The 21298-nt window shown below is 36.7% G+C and overlaps 4 protein-coding genes across 9 annotated transcripts; 3 read left to right on the forward strand and 1 right to left on the reverse strand.

Annotated features, from left to right (window-relative positions):
* Positions 1–92: 92 nt before the first annotated feature.
* Positions 93–5055, reverse strand: LOC111800441 (uncharacterized). Of its 3 annotated transcripts, none has more exons than XR_002815992.2 (3): positions 3262–4880; positions 424–2465; positions 93–356 (listed from the first exon to the last, which is right to left on the reverse strand). XR_002815992.2 is itself a non-coding variant. In XM_023684130.2 (3 exons), exons 2-3 carry the CDS (start codon positions 4039–4041, stop codon positions 807–809), a joined length of 2439 nt encoding a protein of 812 aa, XP_023539898.2. In that variant the 5' UTR covers positions 4042–4708; positions 4888–5055; the 3' UTR covers positions 93–806. The 3 variants fall into 3 exon arrangements, 2 of the variants coding, with proteins under 2 accessions (XP_023539898.2, XP_023539900.2); XM_023684130.2 differs by adding an exon at positions 4888–5055 and having other exon boundaries at positions 93–2465; positions 3262–4708; XM_023684132.2 differs by adding an exon at positions 4888–5054 and having other exon boundaries at positions 93–2465; positions 3262–4014.
* A 2095-nt stretch (positions 5056–7150) lies between these two features.
* LOC111800443 (acyltransferase GLAUCE) lies at positions 7151–8983 on the forward strand. The gene is made up of 2 exons (XM_023684134.2): positions 7151–7831; positions 7911–8983. The coding sequence occupies exons 1-2, from the start codon at positions 7394–7396 to the stop codon at positions 8823–8825; spliced, it is 1353 nt and encodes a 450-aa protein (XP_023539902.1). The 5' UTR covers positions 7151–7393; the 3' UTR covers positions 8826–8983.
* Positions 8984–9476: 493 nt separating this feature from the next.
* Positions 9477–12948, forward strand: COAD (4-phosphopantetheine adenylyltransferase). Of its 4 annotated transcripts, none has more exons than XM_023684140.2 (7): positions 9477–9642; positions 9850–10067; positions 10133–10204; positions 11422–11481; positions 12358–12452; positions 12535–12604; positions 12697–12948. In XM_023684140.2, exons 2-7 carry the CDS (start codon positions 9921–9923, stop codon positions 12835–12837), a joined length of 585 nt encoding a protein of 194 aa, XP_023539908.2. In that variant the 5' UTR covers positions 9477–9642; positions 9850–9920; the 3' UTR covers positions 12838–12948. The 4 variants fall into 4 exon arrangements, with proteins under 4 accessions (XP_023539908.2, XP_023539909.2, XP_023539912.2 ...); XM_023684141.2 differs by having other exon boundaries at positions 9863–10067; XM_023684144.2 differs by having other exon boundaries at positions 9478–9642; positions 9946–10067.
* Positions 12949–14641: 1693 nt separating this feature from the next.
* On the forward strand, positions 14642–20912 carry LOC111800098 (cullin-1). The gene is made up of 20 exons (XM_087126366.1): positions 14642–14838; positions 15194–15353; positions 15710–15809; positions 16515–16700; positions 16843–16890; positions 16963–17166; positions 17252–17329; positions 17490–17579; positions 17684–17764; positions 17893–17955; positions 18547–18582; positions 18669–18755; positions 18886–19035; positions 19124–19179; positions 19268–19388; positions 19465–19626; positions 19708–19851; positions 19959–20177; positions 20265–20432; positions 20522–20912. The coding sequence occupies exons 2-20, from the start codon at positions 15220–15222 to the stop codon at positions 20621–20623; spliced, it is 2229 nt and encodes a 742-aa protein (XP_086982492.1). The 5' UTR covers positions 14642–14838; positions 15194–15219; the 3' UTR covers positions 20624–20912.
* The last annotated feature ends 386 nt before the right edge of the window (positions 20913–21298 follow it).

Genomic DNA, 21298 nt, shown 5'->3' on the forward strand with positions numbered 1-21298 from the left:
TTATGAGAATAATTCTCGTAGCTTTGCTTTTGGTTTCTCCAAAAGGCCTCATTCCAACAGAGATAGTGTCTCTTACTTATGAACACGTGATCTTCCTCTTAATTAGCTGACGTGAGACAATTCCTTTCAATAATTCTCAACGCAAACGTGTCCGAATTGATAATAAAAACTTTACAAGATCTAAAATAATAAAAACTCAGCAAACCAAACCAAACCAAACCAAAACAGTTCAACATGATTACTTTGGTTCTAAGGTATTCCATTGGTTCTTTGTCTAAACTTCTGTTTTCCAAAGAGAAATGAATAAACAAACAATGCCCATCTTCCATTCCATTCAAAAGGTAAGAACTTAGAACCTGCACAATAATTAGCTGTTTAGCTTCTGGAATCTGTATGCTCTAAAAAGGAAACAGATACACCAACCTTCTGCCATTGATTCTACACTCAAGTAATCCATTCCAGACCTCCTTAACCTTCTTGTTCGATATTTACATTCGACATAGCCGGGTGGACGGAGCGTATAGCATAATCACCAGATCTCTTTCTGAGGATGGGAAGATGAAGGACATGTTTTACTTTCACCACTGGACACTGTGCAGAGCAAAAACGAGGAGCGTTCGAGAACGGAGCGATCGAAGAGAAACGTTGGCCCAGATACGAACTGTGTGCAGCAAAAAATAACTTGAGAGACAACTAAAGGGGCTTGGTTTCTGAATTACCACCGAGAACTGGCCGAAGTTGGCAAGGAGAGTTGGTTCACCATAAGGCTCAAACAGATTACAAAGTAGATTTTGTTCTATGTCTAATTAAGCTTCCAGTTTTTGGAACATATTACCATTGTCATTGCAAATAGGACTTTCTCTGTCATCTAGTTCAAACTTATCTGTGTGTCTCACCTTGGCATGAGCCTGCTCAGAAGTTCTCAACATACAATTCTCTTCTAGAAAGACATCCCTACTCTTTCGCTTCTGTTTTACATCCAATAGTCCTAAAGCATGAGCTTCGAGAGCTCGAGTTGTCGGTGGTCGGTTTCGATTACTTTGTCGTCTAGAAACCATGGTTGAGTCACGTTCTGAAATATCCACACTTTTTAGTTCTTTCATTTCTGTGGTGGAGCTTCCAAGGCTGTCGGAATCTTGAGGAATCGGCAAATTAAGGTCGATCAAAGAATGAGGAACATGTCTACTTTGTGGAACATCAAGACAACTAGTAACTGTACTGCTCCTGGACAAAGAAGACAATGCGATTTGTACGAGAATGTCGTGGTTTAAATCGTAACGATCAAATGAACTGTGCTCCTGATCTTTTAGCTCAGGACCTGTGAATATTTTAAATGAACTGTAGCTTGCTTGTTGACTGCAAGTGTTTAATTCCCAGCTTGGTTTGGTATAAGCAGTGATATCAATATCAGATTTGGGGTTTCCCTGGCTCATTTGGCACTGAATAGCCTTTCTTTCTTGTGTGTTGTCCAGTAAAGATTGCTTATCCTCCTGAATTTTCACGTTGATATTAGTAGAATGTAGGCTGTTATCATCTGGAGACTCATTATTTGAAGAATTATCTACACAAGTTTCCTCATCAATGTGAACTTCTTTATCCAAGCTGACTCTTGTGGCTTTGGAAATGTCAGTTACTTCCTTGTCAAAATGCATAGTATTATCAGAATGAGTATCATCCATCAAAATCTCTGAAGAAATATGCTCATCATCTTCAGAACTACTTTTGGATGAATATATATTTGTAAATTCGACTGGCAAACTTCGTAGTTCTCGGACTTTAGGTGTGCTTTCATCAGCCAAACTTGTATCAACAACCATGAATTTCATTGTATCTGTACTATGAACAGGAGTTCGTGGCTTAAGATAGCAGTAACGTTGCTGACTAGGGAAATCTTCCTGATCCTGCTTTGTTTTGCCAGTCAGCTCACTACTTTCCTTGTCACTGCAGTGTTTTTCTACAACAATGTCAAGATCAAGAAGCCCAGGGTCTGAAGCAACCTTACTCAGGACATCACTAATGGAATCAAAGTAATGTTCTCCCTTAACTTGTTTTCTTCTGCAGAATTTCTTCACATCAGGGATCAAGAACACCAAAGAGTGTTTTAAACCAAAAGTAGTAACGTAATTGTTAGCCTGCTCGGAGTGCCACCCGTTTGCTAACAAGCGGGGCCAAACAGCCTCCCAGAAGAGATCACTCGATCGGGCTTTGCTCAACCTAAAACCTCCTGTTAGAAATTTGACGATTTCATCAGGTGTTAGTGTGGAACATGCTTTACCAACTGGAATTTCTGGCCGGGCAGGATGAGCGTTATTAGACTTAATTGGATCCATGGTGGGGATGGTGAGATCTTGTTTTCCTTTACCAATTCCAACAGCCTCTACAAGTGCATTTAACCCAACTGTAGCTTTCAAAGAGAATACGTATCCCTCTAGCGATACTTTACCCTCAACAAATCTCCTAGAAACCTGTCAATGCACCAAAAGTTGAGATCTTGGGAAACAAAATACATATTATTGTAGGATGAAATGTAAGAATAATTTCAGGCGTCTGCTTTAGATTTCCAAGCAGGTCAAGATTTCCAGCACGTCGGTTGGAGAGGGGAACAAAACATTCCTTACAAGGGTATGGAAACCTCTCCCTAGCAGACGCGTTTTAAAGTCATGAGACTGATAACAATACGTAACGGGTTAAAGCGGATAATATCTACTAATGGTGGGCTTGGACTATTACAAATGGTATGAGACCCAGACACCGAACGGTGTGCCAGCAAGGACGCAAGGACTTAAAGGGGGGTGGATTGTGAAATCCCACATCAGTTGGAGAGGGGAACGAAAAATTCCTTATAAGGGTGTGGAAACCTCTCCCTAGCAGACACGTTTTAAAACTGTGAGGCTGACGGCAATACGTAACGGGTTAAACCGAACAATATCTGTTAGCAAGGAAATTGAAGAAATAAATAAATAAATAAAAAGGTGTGTTTTTTGGACAGGAAGAATGATTCAAGCATTTCAATTAGTAAAATAAGTGGAACTGTAATGTGTCTATTCTTTTGTGCTACTGCTACAAAATCAGGGTGTCAGTTCTACATTCTCCACTGAAGATATGGGCTGCCGACCCTTGACTGGCTATCTAAATAAGCACATGCTAGTTTCACAGCAGATATTCTTTAATTTTATTGTTCTTTTAACATTGGTGAGGTGAGGTAGCGAATGTGAGGATAAGTTGTTCTATGAACTAACATCAAGGAAAAATTGAACTTACCTCCACTAAGGTATTGTGCTTTTCCTCTGGTAATGAGGAAAGCAAGCGAGATGACAACTCCTGTTGCCTCCAGCCACTAAATAACTTCTGTCCACAAATGCATTTCTTGCCTCTTGCTTTACGACATGCCGACCATCTGCGGTATTTCTCAGATCCATAAAATTTCCCATAATAGAATGAAAGAATATCACCCATCTGTTTTGTTCCAACAAATTTCTTCACCTGAACGAGGTTCTTCCCAAAAATGTATAATCCAAGTAGAAGACTAGCCATTTCCATGTCACTCCAGGAATCATTCAAGGAAACAGGAATCACCCATTGGCCATTATCAACATTGTTTTCATTCATTTTCATCTTCATTTCTTGATGCAACAGAAAATCCTTGTTTTCCATGGCATTACAGGTTCTAGCCTCTCTAGCTTCTAAGTCATTTTGGTTTGATGCCAAAACAATATTATTACTACCATTAGTTTGCATCTGTTTCAGAATCCCAACATCATCAATACGAGCTACCGGTGCAGGAAATCCAACATAAATATCATGCAAACCATCAGCTTGACTTTTCAAAAGCTCTAAATAGTCTGATTTGACCATAAGAGGGGGAATTATTGCTTGAAATTCATCCCCAATTTGAGGAAGAGCCTCAGAATCTCCAAAGTCATCCCATGAACTCGAAATTTCCGGAGAAACAGACGGCTCAGGTGACATATCTTCGCTGCAAGTACCTTTGCTTTTTATTTGAACTGTATCCATCTGCAAAATCCATTCATAACATGACATCCCTACAGCATATCTTCTTATCTTCAACTAATTCTATAATTATCATATCAAGAAGCATTAAACTAGCAAGATTTAATTACGTATGAGAAAGTTATCATCAACACAGGCATAAAAACGTTGATTAGCAGCCAATTAGATCCGCCACAACTAGTTGAAGCAAATTCCAAATACTAAACCCAATGCAAAGGAAAACAGAAAATATCATGTCAATAACTAACATTACAAATCATATTCATCCATATGGAAGAACACGAAATTTACAGATAAAAACTGCGTTTCAAATCTACCAAATTAATCAAAGAAAAGGTTACAAAGATCCATACATACATTTAAAAAAATCTCTTAAAAGCAAAGAGATGAACAGAGTGTTCAAACTCAGTTCATCGCAGTCATATCCAGATCCATGTTTTAAGCCCAAAACGTCCGATGACTTCAAAAAAAGCTCCACTCTAAACTTAAATATCAAAACTCCAGTAAGAAAACGTTCTCAGAGATTATCCCAATGTGATCCAACGAAATTAAACTAATCTACTCAAGCAAACGCATCAAAAGCTGTAAGTAACACTAAGACAAAAATCGAACAAAATTCAAAAACCGGCGTGACGTTTTATTCTCTTCCTGTTAGAAGCGAAACCATGTCGTGTCTACGAACTCACAAGACGGATTCCTGAAGTTTCATCAATCCATAAACAAAATCGAACATATGATAGAAAAACAAACGTGAAAAAGAAATTTACAAAACGAGTTTTCGAAACAACAAACCACCGCGAAACCATCTACGAGTAGTGAATACAGTATAAAATGGAAATACTCGTAAATTATACTCGTAAGGAAGAAGAACAGTACCTGGTTTAAGGAAAAGTTACGCTCCCATGGCGATAAACACAGAATTCAAAGCAAAAAAACATGGACGATATATAAGAAGAAAATAAAGAAAAAGAAACAAAGCTAACTTGTTTCTGTGCTTCTCAGAGAGAAAAAGGACGAAGAGAGAGAGAGAGAGAGAGAGAGGGCTTATTATAGAGAGAGAAAGCGGGGGCTGAGGTTCGTTTCGATGGACGGAGATGAGCGCCACCACGCGCGGCGGCGGCGACGGCGAGTCGTGTGACACGTGGCAATCATGATTCGGTGGTCGATTGGATCATCTACAGGCGTATTCACCAAGATGATATATTTAGCGAATAAAATCATGCCACGTGTGTGGTTTGTGTTGTTGCGGCGGAAATGAATGTTGTGGGGCGCTTATTTTTTTAGGGGTGTTAGTGCACGTGCGAGTTGGCGCGTGGAGTTGTAAATCTGGCTTTTTTTGGAAATAATTTTTTTTTTATGTGTTATATTTTTTTAATGTTCTGAAATGACCCATTGGGCTTTCTTTGTGTATTTATTATTTTAAAAAGTTAAAAATATATAGTTGGAACATTAAATTAAATAATTTCGATTTTTTTTTTTTTTTTTTTTTTTTTTTTTTTTTTTTTTTTTTTTTTGTGGGTGGAAGAGTCAAATGTTTTGAAATGTTGAATGGCTTAGTTTTTCGTCAACTTACTTCCGGATAAAATATGGATTAGACTTAGGGGTAATATTGGTAATATATATTTATTGTTTCGTCTCGAAACTCAACTAACAAAGTTTTAGCTGCCGTAAATAAATCAACAAAATTTTTAATTTTTATCGCTCGACATTCTAAAAATATCTCATTTTTTTTCAAATACGGAAGCTCGTAAAATCTCATAGTTACTTGTACCTCACCATTATTATTTCAGTAAAATCGACTGCTAACCGATATTATTTTATTTAACCTTTTACGTATCGACAACAGCCTCTTGATTTTAAAACATGTCTACAGGAGAGAGGTTTCACACACTTATAAAAAATGTTTGGTTCCCGTCTTCGATCGATGTAGGATATGATAGCTTTGTTTAACGTATTGTTGAATTTATCGATCAATAAATAATTAATTTTTTTTTTTTAAATATAGGTTGATTTTGTTGGTAATAATTAGATATAAAAGATATTATAATATTTTTAAATAAAAAAAAAACAATATTTTTCCTATTTATCTTAAATATAATATACACATACGCAAAAAAAATAATAATAATAATAATAATATTCAACCTAATTTCTAAAAAATTAAACGCTACAATGTATTTTTCAATGCTTGAAATTTTATTTATTTATGAAGTATATATATACAAGTGAGGTGGTGCCGGGATCGGGGACTGATTCTCATCCTCACTCCCTCCATTTTTCTATTTAAACGAGATTCTCAGCTCCATTCGAGACGGTTTTCAAATTAAATAGCTATCGAAATTCGTTTATACAGATTTGTAGTATTTTAATTAGAGAGAAATATATTTTAATTTTTAAAATTTGTAACTTTATAATATTATATTATATGATGGTTTATTTAATATCACTTGTTACCTAATTATAGGTGTAACTACGAGTGATACACGTATACCAATAATAATGTTTAGGAGCGTTTAAATGATTCGAGAATTCGACTAATCTAAACCACCCGATCCAAATATGTTAGATTTTTTCTTTTGATTTGGATCGGGTTGAATTTTTTGAAAATAAAAAAATTTGAGCTCGTTTGCAAGTTGACATTTTGTTTGTTAAGTTAACTCGACCAACTTGAAAATAGAGTTACAACCCATCCTTTTTCAAATCCGGTGGAAGAAGAATTTCACGTTCTTCCTTTCGCTTTCGGAAGGGAGGATTAAGAAAATCCTATAGATTCGAACTTTCTCCAGACCTCCGGGAAAAGCATGAAAAAAAAGTCTCGAATGGTACGATCCCTCTATCACCCCAGAATGAAAGGGGCGATCTCGTAGTTCTTGGTTTGTGAAGATACATTGCTACGTGCTCCGTTTTATTTTTCCATTGAGGTCAAACCTAAACCTGTGCTCGAGAGATAGCTGTCCATATACTGATAAGAGAGGTATGAATTCTCGAGAAGAGAGGAGCCGAGGTGGTCCCCGCGGACCACCGAAATCCCACGAGTGAATAGAAAGTTGGAATTTTTAATCAACTTAACAACAACCTAATTCCAACCTAATTCATATAGGACTCAAATCTTGTTTAATTGTAAATTAGTCCCTGAACTTTTTTATATTTACTAAATTATTAGGTATAAATTCAAATTTATATATTCACCAACTTGATCACCTTCTCCGTCTACCACGAGAAACGAGCATGTTCTTTTTGCTGAAAGATCGACAGCAATGAAACTTTCATGCCCTACTTTTCTCCGCCCTCAAAGAAATCGTCACTTCTCCTTTAAAATTCCTCAATCCGCCATGGATTTCTCTCCTTCTTCTCCGCAATCTCAATCAGCCTCAAAGCCGCCATGGCCGTCGCGCCTTTCTCCTTAACAGACGAAGATCTGACCAAAGATGAGCCGCTGAAACTCCTATCTCCGGCCAATCCGACGCCGGAGGAAACAATCTTCCTATCAAACATCGATCTGGCGGTGGCGTTCACCGTCGAAACCGTTTACTTCTTCGAAGACGGTCCAGCGGCGGAGATGTCGAAGATGGTGAAGAGAGCGATGGCGGTGCTTTTGGTTCCGTACTATTTCTTGGCCGGTCGGCTTCAGGTGAACCGGGAGACTGGCCGATTGGAACTGGTTTGTAACAATGCCGGCGTTGTGTTTGTGAATGCGAAATCGAAGGTAATGATGAAGGAACTTGGGGATTTGTCTCTTCCGAATCCGAGTTTTTGTCAGTTTGTTCATCGGCCTGGACTCCATAGAAGCCTCCCGGAAAGAGCTCTGTTTACGATTCAGGTATATGACGAGAAATGGTTGCATCAATTTGTAAGATCTTCAAATAACTTAGATGTTAAATCATCTCTACTTCTGTTAGGTTACAAAGTTCGCATGCGGCGGCTATGCGATTGGAATGGTGACGAACCACGGCGTTTTGGACGGCAAATCCGCCGCAGATATGTTCCAAAACCTAGCCTCAATCTGCCGCGGCCAAGGCCTCAAAACCCAAACCATTTTCAACAATAGAACATGCTTCAAAGCTCGAATCCCCCCTCTTATCACACACCCTCACCAAGAATACACTTGCATTTCTCCAACTCAAAAACTCCCCTCCGCCTTCACCACCGTCACCAAGCTCTCCCCCTCTCCAGCGCCGCCAATCGCCGTCGAAAACCGCCGTCATACCGTTATCCCTTTCTCCCCCTCCACCATCGCTGCCCTAAAGCGTACCGCCGCTCCGTGTTCCACCTTCCAGGCCATATTGGCCCAGCTCTGGCGGGCCAGGACTCGAGCGGTTTATACAGACCGGCCGGATGAGATCTCCATGGTTCTCTTTGCGGTTGATGTCCGGTCCAAGATCCGCCCGGTTCTCCCCGATGGGTTCGTCGGGAACGCAGTGGTGACTGGGTTTGCGGCGGCGCGTGCGGCGGAGGTGGTGGAGCGGCCGTTTTCGTTTTGCGTGGAGAAGGTGAAGGAGGGGATTGAAAGGGTCTCAACGGAGGAGTATGTGAGGTCGGCGATTGATTGGCTGGAGGTTTATAGAGGCATTCCGGCGACTTGTAATGGGAATAGCTTTTATGTTTCGGCTTGGTGGAAATTGGCGTTTAGGGAGCTGGATTTCGGGTTCGGGAAGCCGATCCACGGTGGTCCGGTGGCAAATGGGAACGATGAGTTTGTGCTGTTGCTTTCTCCGGCCAACGGCAGCCGGGGGAGTACAAGTAGTGTCAATGCTTGGATCAGTATGGAGGAGGAGAAGATGAAGAAGTTCTTGCACCATGTATTTGCAATATGATCAAATTGCCTTAAGTTTCTTTGTCTGTACCTATATTTTCAAAGTTTTTTCTTTTAAGATTTTAAAAACTTGTTCTCTACTATAGAGAAATGGTGGGAAAACGGATAATCACGTGTAACATCGATCAAAAGATTAAAAATTTGAATCTCCCGCCTCAATGTTGGATAAGATGGATCCTAGATCAGACGTCAACCGTGTTTGCAAAATTCGCCTGTGTCGACCACAAAGAGAATTGGGCAGATCTTGGACCTATGTTGATCAAAAGTAGACAACATAATACAACGCTCGCGTTTGCAAGTTCACTTGAAATGAAACGAAAAAAAAATGTGACTTACAAGTTTCAATTACGTCCCTAAATATTAGGATAAATTACAATTTTGCCCTTATTGTTTCGAGATTCATTTTAAACCCTACTTTCGAGAAGCCGTTCAAAACAACAAATTCGTTTGGAGGAGGGCGATGAAGATTATTAGGACACTTTTAGGGGTAGGCATACCACAAAGGACGGCTTAAATTATCTTGTTAAGTTTGTATCCTATATTAGTTTAGCTCGGATATGTACTCTCTCGATTGAATTTGGAGATTCGATCTTCTAACCCGACAATTATTTTATTCTAAAATTCTATAATAATTTAATTCACGATTAAAAATGTTCATTTTAGTAAGAAATCTAAGTTAGGAAGAAATTTTTCTCAAATGGAGTCGTCCATTCCACTCCACACTCCCAAGGAAATCACTTACTAAAATCGCAGTCAAGGAGGGAGAGAAATTTGATTTCAGGAGAAAAGGAGGAAGCGGCAGCGATCAACAAACGAAGGTCTGTTGTTTATGAACTAGAATCAAAGAAAGTTTTCTAGGTAGGAACCAGACGGAGGTAATAGCCATAGCGATCCTTTCAGCTAAGAAGTTTCGTGGGATAGCTACAAAGGCTTTAGGGTTCTCTTTAATTTCGTCTGGTCTTTCTTGGATTGAATGAATTTTTAGTGGATTTTGTTGTTCTTTTGATGATTTGACTTTCTGTTAGTATTGATGGAAAGATGAGTAGAATAAGAAGATTAGCAGGCTGATCTTTGCCATGTTGTTCGATCAATTGACATGAGCTTAAAATTAGGGTTCCTAGAAATGACTATCTCGGAGGATTCGGCAATCGATTCAAAAATCTCTCCTCCAAATTCATATGAATCCGTTGTTCTTGGTGGAACTTTTGATCGATTACACGACGGTCACCGTCTCTTTCTCAAGGTATCTCTTCTTACTTTGAATGGCTTTTTCCCCTTTAAGTTTTGGTAGTAAATGGTGGACTTTAGGCTGCAGCAGAGCTGGCTAGGGATCGGATTCTGATTGGAGTTTGTGATGGTCCTATGCTGAGTAAGAAAAAGGTACTCACCTCTTCCTGAACTAGCAGCATTTACTTCATCTTTGTTCATTTTCTTTGTTGTTCGACCATTTGTAGTTTTTCTTTATCAACATTTGGAAGCTTTGAACATACTTCCGTTTCTATTCTGGATAGCTGGTATTGAGTTTAAGAAATCTATTCAGTGTGTGGTTTACAAACTTTTAGTGCATTGCCAGTTAGTGTTACAACATATTATGCGTCTGTTTAGCCCTCGATCAACACGAAGTTCTTTCCATTTGTTATTATCAGTATTGGAACTGCAACTTTGTTGTTTACTGATTGGTAGAAGAAAATAATTTGTGAGATCTCCCATCGGTTGGAGAGGGAAACGAAACATTCCTTATAAGGGTGTGAAAACCTCTCCCTAGCAGATGTATTTTAAAATCGTGAGGTTGACAACGATACGTAACGGGTCAAGCAGACAATATCTGCTAGCGGTGGGCTTGGGCTGTTACAAATGGTATCGAAGTCAAATACCGGGCGGTGTGCCTGCGAGGAAGCTGGCCCCCAAGGGCGGTGGATTGTGAGATCTCACATCGGTTGGAAAGGGGAACGAAGCTATCCTTACAAGGGTGTGGAAACCTCTCCCTAGTAGATGCGTTTTAAAATCGTGAGGCTGACGACGATACATAATAGGCCAAAGTGGACAATATCTGCTAGCGGTGAGCTTAAGTTGTTACAAATGGTATCAGAGCTAGACACCGGGCAATGTGCCAGTGAGGACGCTGGGCCCCCAAGGGGGTGGATTGTGAGATCCCACATCGGTTGGAGAGGGGAACAAAGCATTCCTTATAAGAGTGTGGAAACCTCTCTCTAGTAGACACGTTTTAAAATCGTGAGGCCGACGATGATACGTAACGGACCAAGCGGACGATATTTGCTAGCCATGGGCTCTGCCACTTATTACAAGTGCTCTAGATAGTTATTTTCTTTATAGAAGCCATGGGCGATTTCTTTAAGGAAAAGTATGAAGGTCAAGTATTTGTCATTTCGTTTGTAGAAGGAAAGTTGATTTCTAGAAGGACACCATGAAAAGTAGTCACTTTAGAGGTGTTATAAGATGCTTGATGTATAATCACCTCCTTTATTTCTTTGATGTAATTTAATGCTGTTTTGTTGATGATGTCGATGAAACCTTATTTGTTTATGGGGCGACGAGATTGAGATGGTAATCTAAATTGCTTTTTTACTTCATCGCAGTTTCGGGAACTTATACAACCCATTGAGGAAAGGATGCAAAATGTTGTAGATTATGTCAAGGTACTTCATTTACGAACCTTTTTCTTTTTGGGTTTCATGGGTTAGGCAGGTTTTCTTGCGGTATTTGTTAATGAAAAAATGGTAAAGGTGCATTTTATACTTTCATTTCAGCTTCTTTTTTTTCTTCTTCTTGTTTTCTCGTTCTTGTTTTGAGGAACGGAAAGATTAATTGATTGAGCTACAACCACAACAGCCTTAGGCATGGGAGAAAGACAACCAAGGAAACGCCAAATCCTTTATTGGCTAAACAATCATTTGGTTATGCCATTTTGGGCTTTGCTTTAACCAAAGCTATTCATTGTTTGTGTGAGATCCCACATCGGTTGGGGAGGAGAACGAAACATTCTTTATAAGGGTGTGGAAACCTCTCCCTAGCAGATGCGTTTTAAAAACCTTGAGGGGAAGTCTGAAAGGGAAAGCCCAAAGAGGATAATATTTGTGTTTTAAAACCGTGGGGCTGACGGCGATACGTAATGGGCTAAAGCGGACAATATCTGTTAGTGGTGGATTTGGGCTGTTACACTACCCCTCCCCTTGTAACAAGTTTAACGGTATCCGTTGTGAATACGATCCCACAATTCAGCTAGACCTCAGCTAGTCATGTTCTTGATCATTTTTTGAGTGGTAATACAGACTAGAAGTTAATGATAAAGACTCATCAACTTTGGTTTATGCTTGCAAAATTTGTTTCAAGTTTAAACTGCAACTTTGCTGCATGGACCTGGCTTAGATTCCATGGGACCAAGAAGTCCATTTCTGGCATATGTTCATGAAAACAAATTCATTCCTCATTGACTCCGTTTCATATCTTATGAATAAATGTCATTTCGTTGCTACTTGCATTTCTCAAGTCACGTCGTGAGACGATTTTTGCAGTCTGTGAAGCCAGCACTCTTGGTACATGTCGAACCTATCCTCGATCCATATGGCCCATCCATTGTCGACGAAACTTTGGAGGCGATCGTTGTCAGGTTTTCCCATTACTATGTTTATTTTCCAATAAACCCTTCACCATAAATCTGATGTTGCTTTTCTGGGTATTCCTTTTGGCAGCAAAGAGACGTTAGCAGGTGGAATGTCGGTTAATAAGAAGCGTGGCGAGAAGGGGCTTCCGCTACTGAAGGTCGGTCCGAGTCTTTTCTCGTCGTCTTTGTCTGCAATACCAAAAGAAAATTCCATTCTAAACTTGATCCATTCGATGTTTCTCGTTTGCAGATTGAAGTTGTTGATTTAGTTACTGAGGAGTCCGGTGGAGATAAGCTGAGTTCCTCAACACTAAGAAAGCTTGAGGCAGAGAAGGCTGCCCCTGCCGTGCAGCAACAGACACCAAACATTACTCATGAAGCTAACATATAAATAAAGCTCCGTTGAGAAATTATTTGTAAGAGAACTCAACACATTATCTTGAATTCATATGAACATTCTCATGATGTTAAACCCAATAAATTATCGTAAAGACTTCATAGATTTGCTATGTGCTTTCTGTCTGAATGTTCGGGAACCACAGATCTCTACAATAGTATGATATTCTCTATTTTGAGCATAAACTCTCATAGGTTTGTTTTTTCTTTCTCCGAAAGGCCTCATACCAATGGAGACACTATTTCTTACTTATAAACTCGCGATCATTGTCTTAGTCAGCCAATGTGTGACTCCCTCCCAACAATCTCAACACAAATGTTTAAGAGTATGTTTGAGAATGCGGTTGAAAGTACTTTAAAAGACATTTTTCTCGAGATTTAGTAATATTTAAGAATTGATTTTAAGACATAATATTTTCATGAGAATTTTCCTCATGGTAATGGTTGACAAAGCGGCGCATTCGAGAGTATGCAGCTTGTGTGTGTCGTCATTTTAAATTCTTGACCTATTTTGGCACTGGTGAAATAGGGTCAACCACCCAGATCTTGAATCAACTAGTAGATCGTCAAATCAACAGTCTCTATTAGAGTTGGGAGATGGGGCAGCCGCGACTCATATCAATCCTACACTCCTTTGAATGAGATATTTAACCAAATTATAGGAATAAATAAATGAGATATTTAACGAAATTGTAGGGATTAAATAAAAATTTTGTCTTAACGACAAGGACCCGTTTATAATTTAACATTTTATTTATTACCCCAAAGATAGGACTATATATATATATATATATATATATATATATATAATTATTGTTTGGAGAACTAAAAAATCAAGAAGAAAAGTTATATAAAATATTATTAAATTTATGAAATTTATGCTGTTTGCATAGAAAAAATAATAATTACAAAAGTAGAGGGAAGATAGATATATGCTAATTCTTAATTATTGAAACAAACAAATTAAATTTATTTTAAAAGTTATTTTGTCAATTTCTTATTAATAAAAATATGTTAAAAAAAAAAAACCTATCCAAAGTTTTATTTTTTTAATATAATTTTTTAAAAATAAATTTCATAATCAATTTTGCGTAAATATTAATAATGCAAAAAAAAAAAAAAAAAAAAAAAGGTTCAATTGTAAAATAATAATTAAAAAAACTAGGTTTAAAAAAAATCAATATTTTTCTTAAAAGTTTTAATATTACGGTTAAAATAGCATTTCTAAAAATTAAAATTAGATAAATATACTATTTTAAATAAAAATTAAAATTAAAATCTTTTAAATTTCATTAAAATTAGATAAAAATTAAAATTAAAATCTTTTAAATTTCATTAAAATTAGATAAAAATTAAAATTAAAATCTTTTAAATTTCATTAAAATTAGATAAAAATTAAAATTAAAATATTTTAAATTTCATTAAAATTAGATTAAAATTAAAATATTTTAAATTTCATTAAAATTAGATAAAAATTAAAATTAAAATCTTTTAAATTTCATTAAAATTAGATAAAAATAAAAATAAAAATTAGATAAAAATTAAAATTAAAATCTTTTAAATTTCATTAAAATTAGATAAAAATTAAAATTAAAATCTTTTAAATTTCATTAAAATTAGATAAAAATTAAAATTAAAATCTTTTAAATTTCATTATAAAATTCTATTAGTTTATAATTTTAATTTTTGAAATAAATTTACTCCAAGATATTATTTTTTAAGTCTCTCTCTCTCTCTCTCTCTCTCTCTCTCTCTCTCTCTCTCTCTCTCTCTTTTTTAAATTATAGAAACTGAAAAATATTATTATCAAAGAAAATCTTCGCTAGCACTTCGCAACTTATCCCACCAACGCCCATCGGAATTTCTTTTCGCTCATCTCCCTTTTCGATCGCTATCTACAGGGTTTTACTTTCCTCTCATTGAATCAGTTTCCTCGTAGGGTTTTCTTTTTGTTTTGGTTCGAATCTGCTTTCAGTATCTCCCTCTCTTTCTCCTGGTAATTTTCTCCTTCTTTTTTTTTTTTTTTTTTTATTTGATCTGTCTGCAAATTTCTGGATCATAGTAATGTATTTTTGTTTGTTGTTTCTGTTACTCGTGTTAAGATTGTTTTGGAGTGGTGTAATTCAGATCATGAATGGTTCATTTTCGCTATTGAGTGGGAGTTGGATTGAAATTTGTGATTCAGGATGAGTTTCACTGATGTTAATCTATGTTGTTACTTTGAAGCTTAAATTTCATATTCGAATTGGGAATTTGAAATTTTTGTTGTTTGTTGTCATCTCCGTTTCCGATAATGTTCGTATTTTGATTGGCGTGTGATCTGATTGTGAATGTTATGGCCCCATCTGTAGAAATAGGAGTTGGTGATAATACGACGATGAACGAGCGAAAGACCATTGATTTGGAGCAAGGATGGGACTTCATGCAAAAGGGAATCACGAAATTGAAGAACATTCTAGAGGGACTTCCGGAGCCACAGTTCAGCTCCGAAGACTACATGATGCTCTACACGTACTAATCTTTCTAAACTTCTGTTCATGCTTGTTTTCGCTTTTTATATTTATTGGATGGATACTCATTGGAGGATTGGAATGGGAGTTCCAATTAGTGCCCATTTCAATACTCTTTGAAGGCTTATAATCTTCTCTGTTTTCTTGATAAGTTGGTTTCTTAAAAAATTAGATTACTTTTGAGCGTAAGGAATTTGAATTGGTTGAGACTCTCTTCGATTTCCCGCTCTATTAGAGAGGTTTTTTTTTGGTGGGTGGGTGAGGGTGAAATTCTTTCTACCGTTCTTACTTGGCAATTTGAAGGTTGGTTTGATGGAGTTTGATTAATTCAATTTATGATGACTTACATATCTGCAGAACCATCTATAATATGTGTACTCAAAAGCCTCCACACGACTACTCACAGCAGTTGTATGATAAGTACCGCGAATCATTTGAAGAGTACATAACTTCTTCGGTAAGAACTATGTAGTTTATGTATTGGTTTTCCATGACCGTTGGGCCATTATCTTTTTCGTAACATGAAATTTAGCAGACATTTGTTTTGGTGATGTAAATGGTTAAGTTTGCTGAGAATATATACATGTATGTTAGATATGAGACATTTGTAAAATTATCTTAAATAAGAGAGATAATAGTTTATGTATATTTTATTATAAGAAGAAAGGAGTTCTTAAATGGAAGAAAGACCCATTTACATATAAGGAAATAATTTTAAAGCTATATAATACAATAAATAGAAATATATTGATTAACCAAAAGGGAAACATAACTAGAAACAACTGACACTCCCCGTCAAGCTAGAAATAACCGACACGAAGTTAATCATCTTGTCAAACTGTTAACAAATGAGCTAGTTTGAACAATTCTTCTGCTGTTTTATCTTTCTGCTGGCCGGATATCATTTAGTACTATCTTCATATGTCAAACTTTTGACACACTACAACATTCGGAAGAATCATGAGCATTTCTTTCCTATCAATTCCATGTCAGTGTCCTTAATGTTCTAATTTCACCATTTGTTTGGGGAAATTAAAATGCTTCTGTAGTCTCATATGATCGCATCTTTCACAGCACATTGTGTTGTTAGTCCTAGTTTCATATATTATATCTGTATCATTAGTTGTTGTTTTAGACACTCACAGTTGATCTTTCTGTTCAGGTATTGCCATCTTTGAGGGAGAAACATGATGAGTTCATGTTGAGAGAGCTTGTGAAAAGATGGGCCAACCACAAAGTGATGGTTAGGTGGCTTTCTCGCTTCTTCCATTATCTTGATCGGTACTTTATAGCTCGAAGGTCACTTCCACCTCTTCACGATGTTGGGCTGACTTGCTTCCGTGATCTGGTACGTTACCACCAAAAACTGCACTGGATTTTTCTTACCATGTTATATTTCTTGCCTCTTTGCTTGGCTTACCTGGTTGTGTTTACCTCAACTCTGCGAGTCACAGCAATAGAATATGTTGTTGATATTTGTGTTACTTCAGATTTACCAGGAGTTAAATGCAAAAGTTAGAGATGCTGTTATATCACTGGTATGTTGATGCCTTTTATTTTGTGCACCATCTTTTAAGTTTTGCAATGCATAACTAGATTTCTCCTATCAGATCGATCAAGAGCGTGAAGGAGAGCAAATTGACCGGGCTTTGCTAAAGAATGTCTTAGATATATTTGTGGAGATTGGGATGGGGCAAATGGACTGCTATGAAAATGACTTTGAAACAGCCATGCTCAAAGACACTGCTGCATATTACTCTCGAAAGGCTTCTAACTGGATTCTCGAAGACTCCTGTCCTGATTATATGTTGAAAGTAATTCCTTTTGTTTTTGCTTAGTAGATAAATATAATCTTATCTTTCTGGTAGGATTACTTACTCATTTTATTGGACCCTCTAGGCTGAGGAATGTCTAAGACGTGAGAAGGATAGAGTCTCACATTATTTGCACTCTAGCAGTGAGCCTAAACTTCTTGAGGTTTGTTCTATCTTCCTAGTGCCTTTGTAATTAAAATAAGTCTTCTTGATCGAGTAAACTTCCAACTGATTAGCTTAGCTGGTACTAGTTTTTTTCATTCTTCTTTGATGATGGTCATCCTCATAATTGTAGCTGATGTATTGCATTCTCTCTTTTCTAGAAAGTTCAACATGAACTGTTGTCTGCCTATGCTACCCAACTGCTTGAAAAAGAGCATTCTGGATGTCATGCATTGCTTAGAGATGACAAGGTACTTGCACAATTTGCTATATTTTATTTTCAAGTAAATGGTTATTCAATATGAAGATGAACCTATATTTTCTTCTCCTTTGCTGTTTATGGGATACTTTCTAGGTGGAAGACTTATCACGAATGTTCAGACTGTTCTCTAAAATTCCTCGGGGGTTAGATCCAGTTTCAAATACATTTAAGCAGGTTTATGATTTAACCACTTCAATTTACCCTTGTATTGTTTTTCATTTGAAATAATCAAAATTACTTTTCTTTTATTTGTCTACTGTTCTTCTGAACTCCTATGAGCTTGTAAAATTTCGATCATACAGCATGTTACTACTGAGGGAACTGCCTTGGTGAAACAAGCAGAAGATGCAGCAAGCAACAAGAAGGTTTGTTATTAACTGCTATACGTTTTTCATTTCTTGCATTATACCATTATATTAATCTTAAGTTTCGTCATTTTGGTTGATCATCGGCCAACAGGTTTTGGATTGTTAATTAATTTTGGTATCTTGCTGTTTAATTCACAACTTATTTTCTTCTTTTGGAGACTTTCCGATGTGTTGTATCAAGTATCATATGTAAGTTTCTAGTTTGAGACAGATATATGGGCATGTCTTTCAACTGGTCTAAGAGCCTAATAAACTGAATGCTGTATAATTTAATAACACCAAGAAATTGGTCTTTTGCTTGCAAGACTATTTTAGATGTTCATGTTATAATTTCGGCATCCAATACGGTAACCATGTATAAGCAAATTGTGTGTGTTATTGTTCTTATCATCCTCATCATTGAATCGCAGTTAGGAACTGAGTGTGTGCTTTCGAAAAGGTTTAATTCCGTCAGTGTTTGATCTAGGCTGTGGTGCTGATTTTATGATTGAGCTGTACTTTTCATGAACATTTAATGAGTTTCCTATACCAATCTTGAAAGGTTATTTTTATTGTGGCTAAGGACTTATTTTCTTTCTTTCTCTGTAGGCTGAGAAGAGGGATGTCATTGGTTTGCAGGAACAGGTAATCTTCCTTTGTCACATTCTCGCGTTCTCTCTCTCTCTCTTGCTCTCTCACGTGGTATCTTAAAACTATGATCTGCGTTTTAGGTGTTCGTAAGAAAAGTGATCGAGCTGCATGATAAATATTTGGCATATGTGAACAACTGCTTCCAAAATCATACACTTTTCCACAAGGTATGTTGTTTTTCACTAGTCTATTGCAATGTGCGAAGTATGAGGTACACATAGTTATGAGAAAAAGATATAGTGATATAAAACTATTAAGATTTAAATTGTTACTAAAACTTTATGTGCATCTATTTAGGCTCTCAAGGAGGCTTTTGAGGTCTTTTGCAACAAGGGCGTTGCTGGAAGTTCAAGTGCAGAGTTACTTGCAACTTTTTGCGATAACATTCTTAAGAAAGGTGGAAGTGAGAAACTGAGTGATGAAGCCATTGAAGAGACTCTGGAGAAGGTTCATTCTTCTTTCCCATCTTCTATTCCTTCTGCCTTTGATGATTTATGGATGATGATATATGATTATAACCCTTCTCTGTTTGCAGGTCGTGAAGTTGCTTGCTTACATCAGTGATAAAGATCTTTTTGCTGAATTTTATCGGTAATTCTCTAGATCTTAAGATTTATTGGCTTTAGAGATAAACTATAAGAAATGAAATAATGATGATAAATTGCATAACCATTTGCAGGAAAAAGCTTGCTCGACGGCTTCTTTTTGATAAGAGTGCTAACGACGAGCACGAGAGAAGTATTCTGACTAAACTGAAACAGCAATGTGGTGGTCAGTTCACCTCAAAGATGGAGGGCATGGTATGCCAGATTTTTGTTGTGATTTAAAGTGCTTGATATTGTGGAAGTATTACATGTGTTTGTTTTTGGGTCTTAGGTCACAGATTTGACTTTGGCAAAGGAGAATCAAGCCAGCTTTGAGGAGTATCTTACCACTAATCCACAAGCACATCCTGGCATCGACTTGACGGTTACGGTCCTGACTACAGGGTTTTGGCCTAGCTACAAGTCCTTCGATCTTAACCTTCCGGCCGAGATGGTAGGCACAGGTCTCGTTTCAAGTTTGACCATTTACAAGTTGTACAACTTTTATCTTAATCTCTTCTTTCTTGAATTTCAGGTTAAATGTGTTGAGGTTTTCAAAGAGTTTTATCAGACTAAAACAAAGCACAGGAAGCTTACATGGATTTACTCTCTGGGTATCTGTAACATCATTGGAAAGTTTGAACCAAAAACTATTGAATTGATTGTGACTACCTATCAGGTTAGTACATCGACCTAATCGAAACTCTCGGGAACTCGGAGTTTGTTTTGTTCTACTACCAAGTCCTTATTACTGATTTATATGGTACTTTTTTTGTATGTTCGTAGGCTTCTGCCTTGCTGCTGTTCAATTCCTCTGACAGACTTAGTTACTCAGAAATTATGACTCAACTAAATTTGAACGATGACGACGTTGTGAGACTACTCCATTCCTTGTCGTGTGCTAAATATAAGATTCTTAACAAGGAGCCGAGTACTAAAACTATCTCGCCATCCGATCACTTCGAGTTCAATACGAAGTTTACAGACAAAATGAGGAGGATCAAGGTTCTAATTCTTCACTTAATATTTCCTTCTCATTGTTAACCGTAGCAATTCTTGTAAGATGCAGTGTTTTGATCTTCCATTGTGCAGATTCCTCTTCCTCCTGTGGATGAGAAGAAGAAAGTAATTGAAGATGTCGACAAGGACCGACGTTACGCGATTGACGCATCGATTGTTCGCATTATGAAGAGTCGGAAAGTTTTGAGTCACCAGCAGTTGGTGCTGGAGTGCGTCGAGCAACTCGGTCGCATGTTTAAGGTTCTCTCAAACACTTCCATCTCGATACTTCGATTTTTTAATCTACTTTTAACTTTCGGAATCTAAAAAAAAACAATGGGAATTTGCAGCCCGACTTTAAGGTAATCAAAAAGCGGATTGAAGATCTAATCACCCGAGACTATCTGGAAAGAGACAAAGATAACCCGAGCTTGTTCAGGTACCTAGCATGATCCAGCCTTCTTCGTCAAAGAAGTGTTACGATTCTTATGACTAGAAATAGCTCTAAAAGGAAATCGTTCGATAACGATGATGATGACAATGGAGATGCTGGCGGTACGAGTTTGAATGTATAAATTAAACTGAGAAAATCGATCTGTTCGAACCATTTTTCCATCTAAGCAAGTTGAGATGCTTATTATATGATTAGAAAACTGATGGAAAATCTGAAAATCCCAATGTTGAGATGATTATTGCTTAATTGGGCAAATGGAGTGAAAATAATTGAATTTATTACTGTAATTTCCATCTGCATATTTATTATTGAATAATTAGTTCCTTAGTTGTTTTGCCCCTCAAACAAAGCCTACGACTTTGGATAACCACTTTTTTCTCATTAATATATTATTAATATTATTGCTGTTTTATTTATTTATTTATTTATTTTTATCAATTTTGTATTTTTTTGTTTTATAATTATTTTAATTATTTATAAATTCATTATCATTATAGATAGTTAAATATCAATAAATATATTTTTATAATATAGTATTCATATTATTTACTATTTTAAGTAATTTTTTAAATAATATATTCATCTTGATTAATAGGTTAGTATAAAATTATAAATAAATAAAAAATCTAAGAAAAATGGAAGAAAATATTTATTTCATGAGTTTAAAAAATCT

Source organism: Cucurbita pepo, chromosome 8 (assembly GCF_057944985.1).
Source record: "Cucurbita pepo subsp. pepo isolate OVF chromosome 8, ASM5794498v1, whole genome shotgun sequence".
Classification (NCBI taxonomy): domain Eukaryota; kingdom Viridiplantae; phylum Streptophyta; class Magnoliopsida; order Cucurbitales; family Cucurbitaceae; genus Cucurbita; species Cucurbita pepo.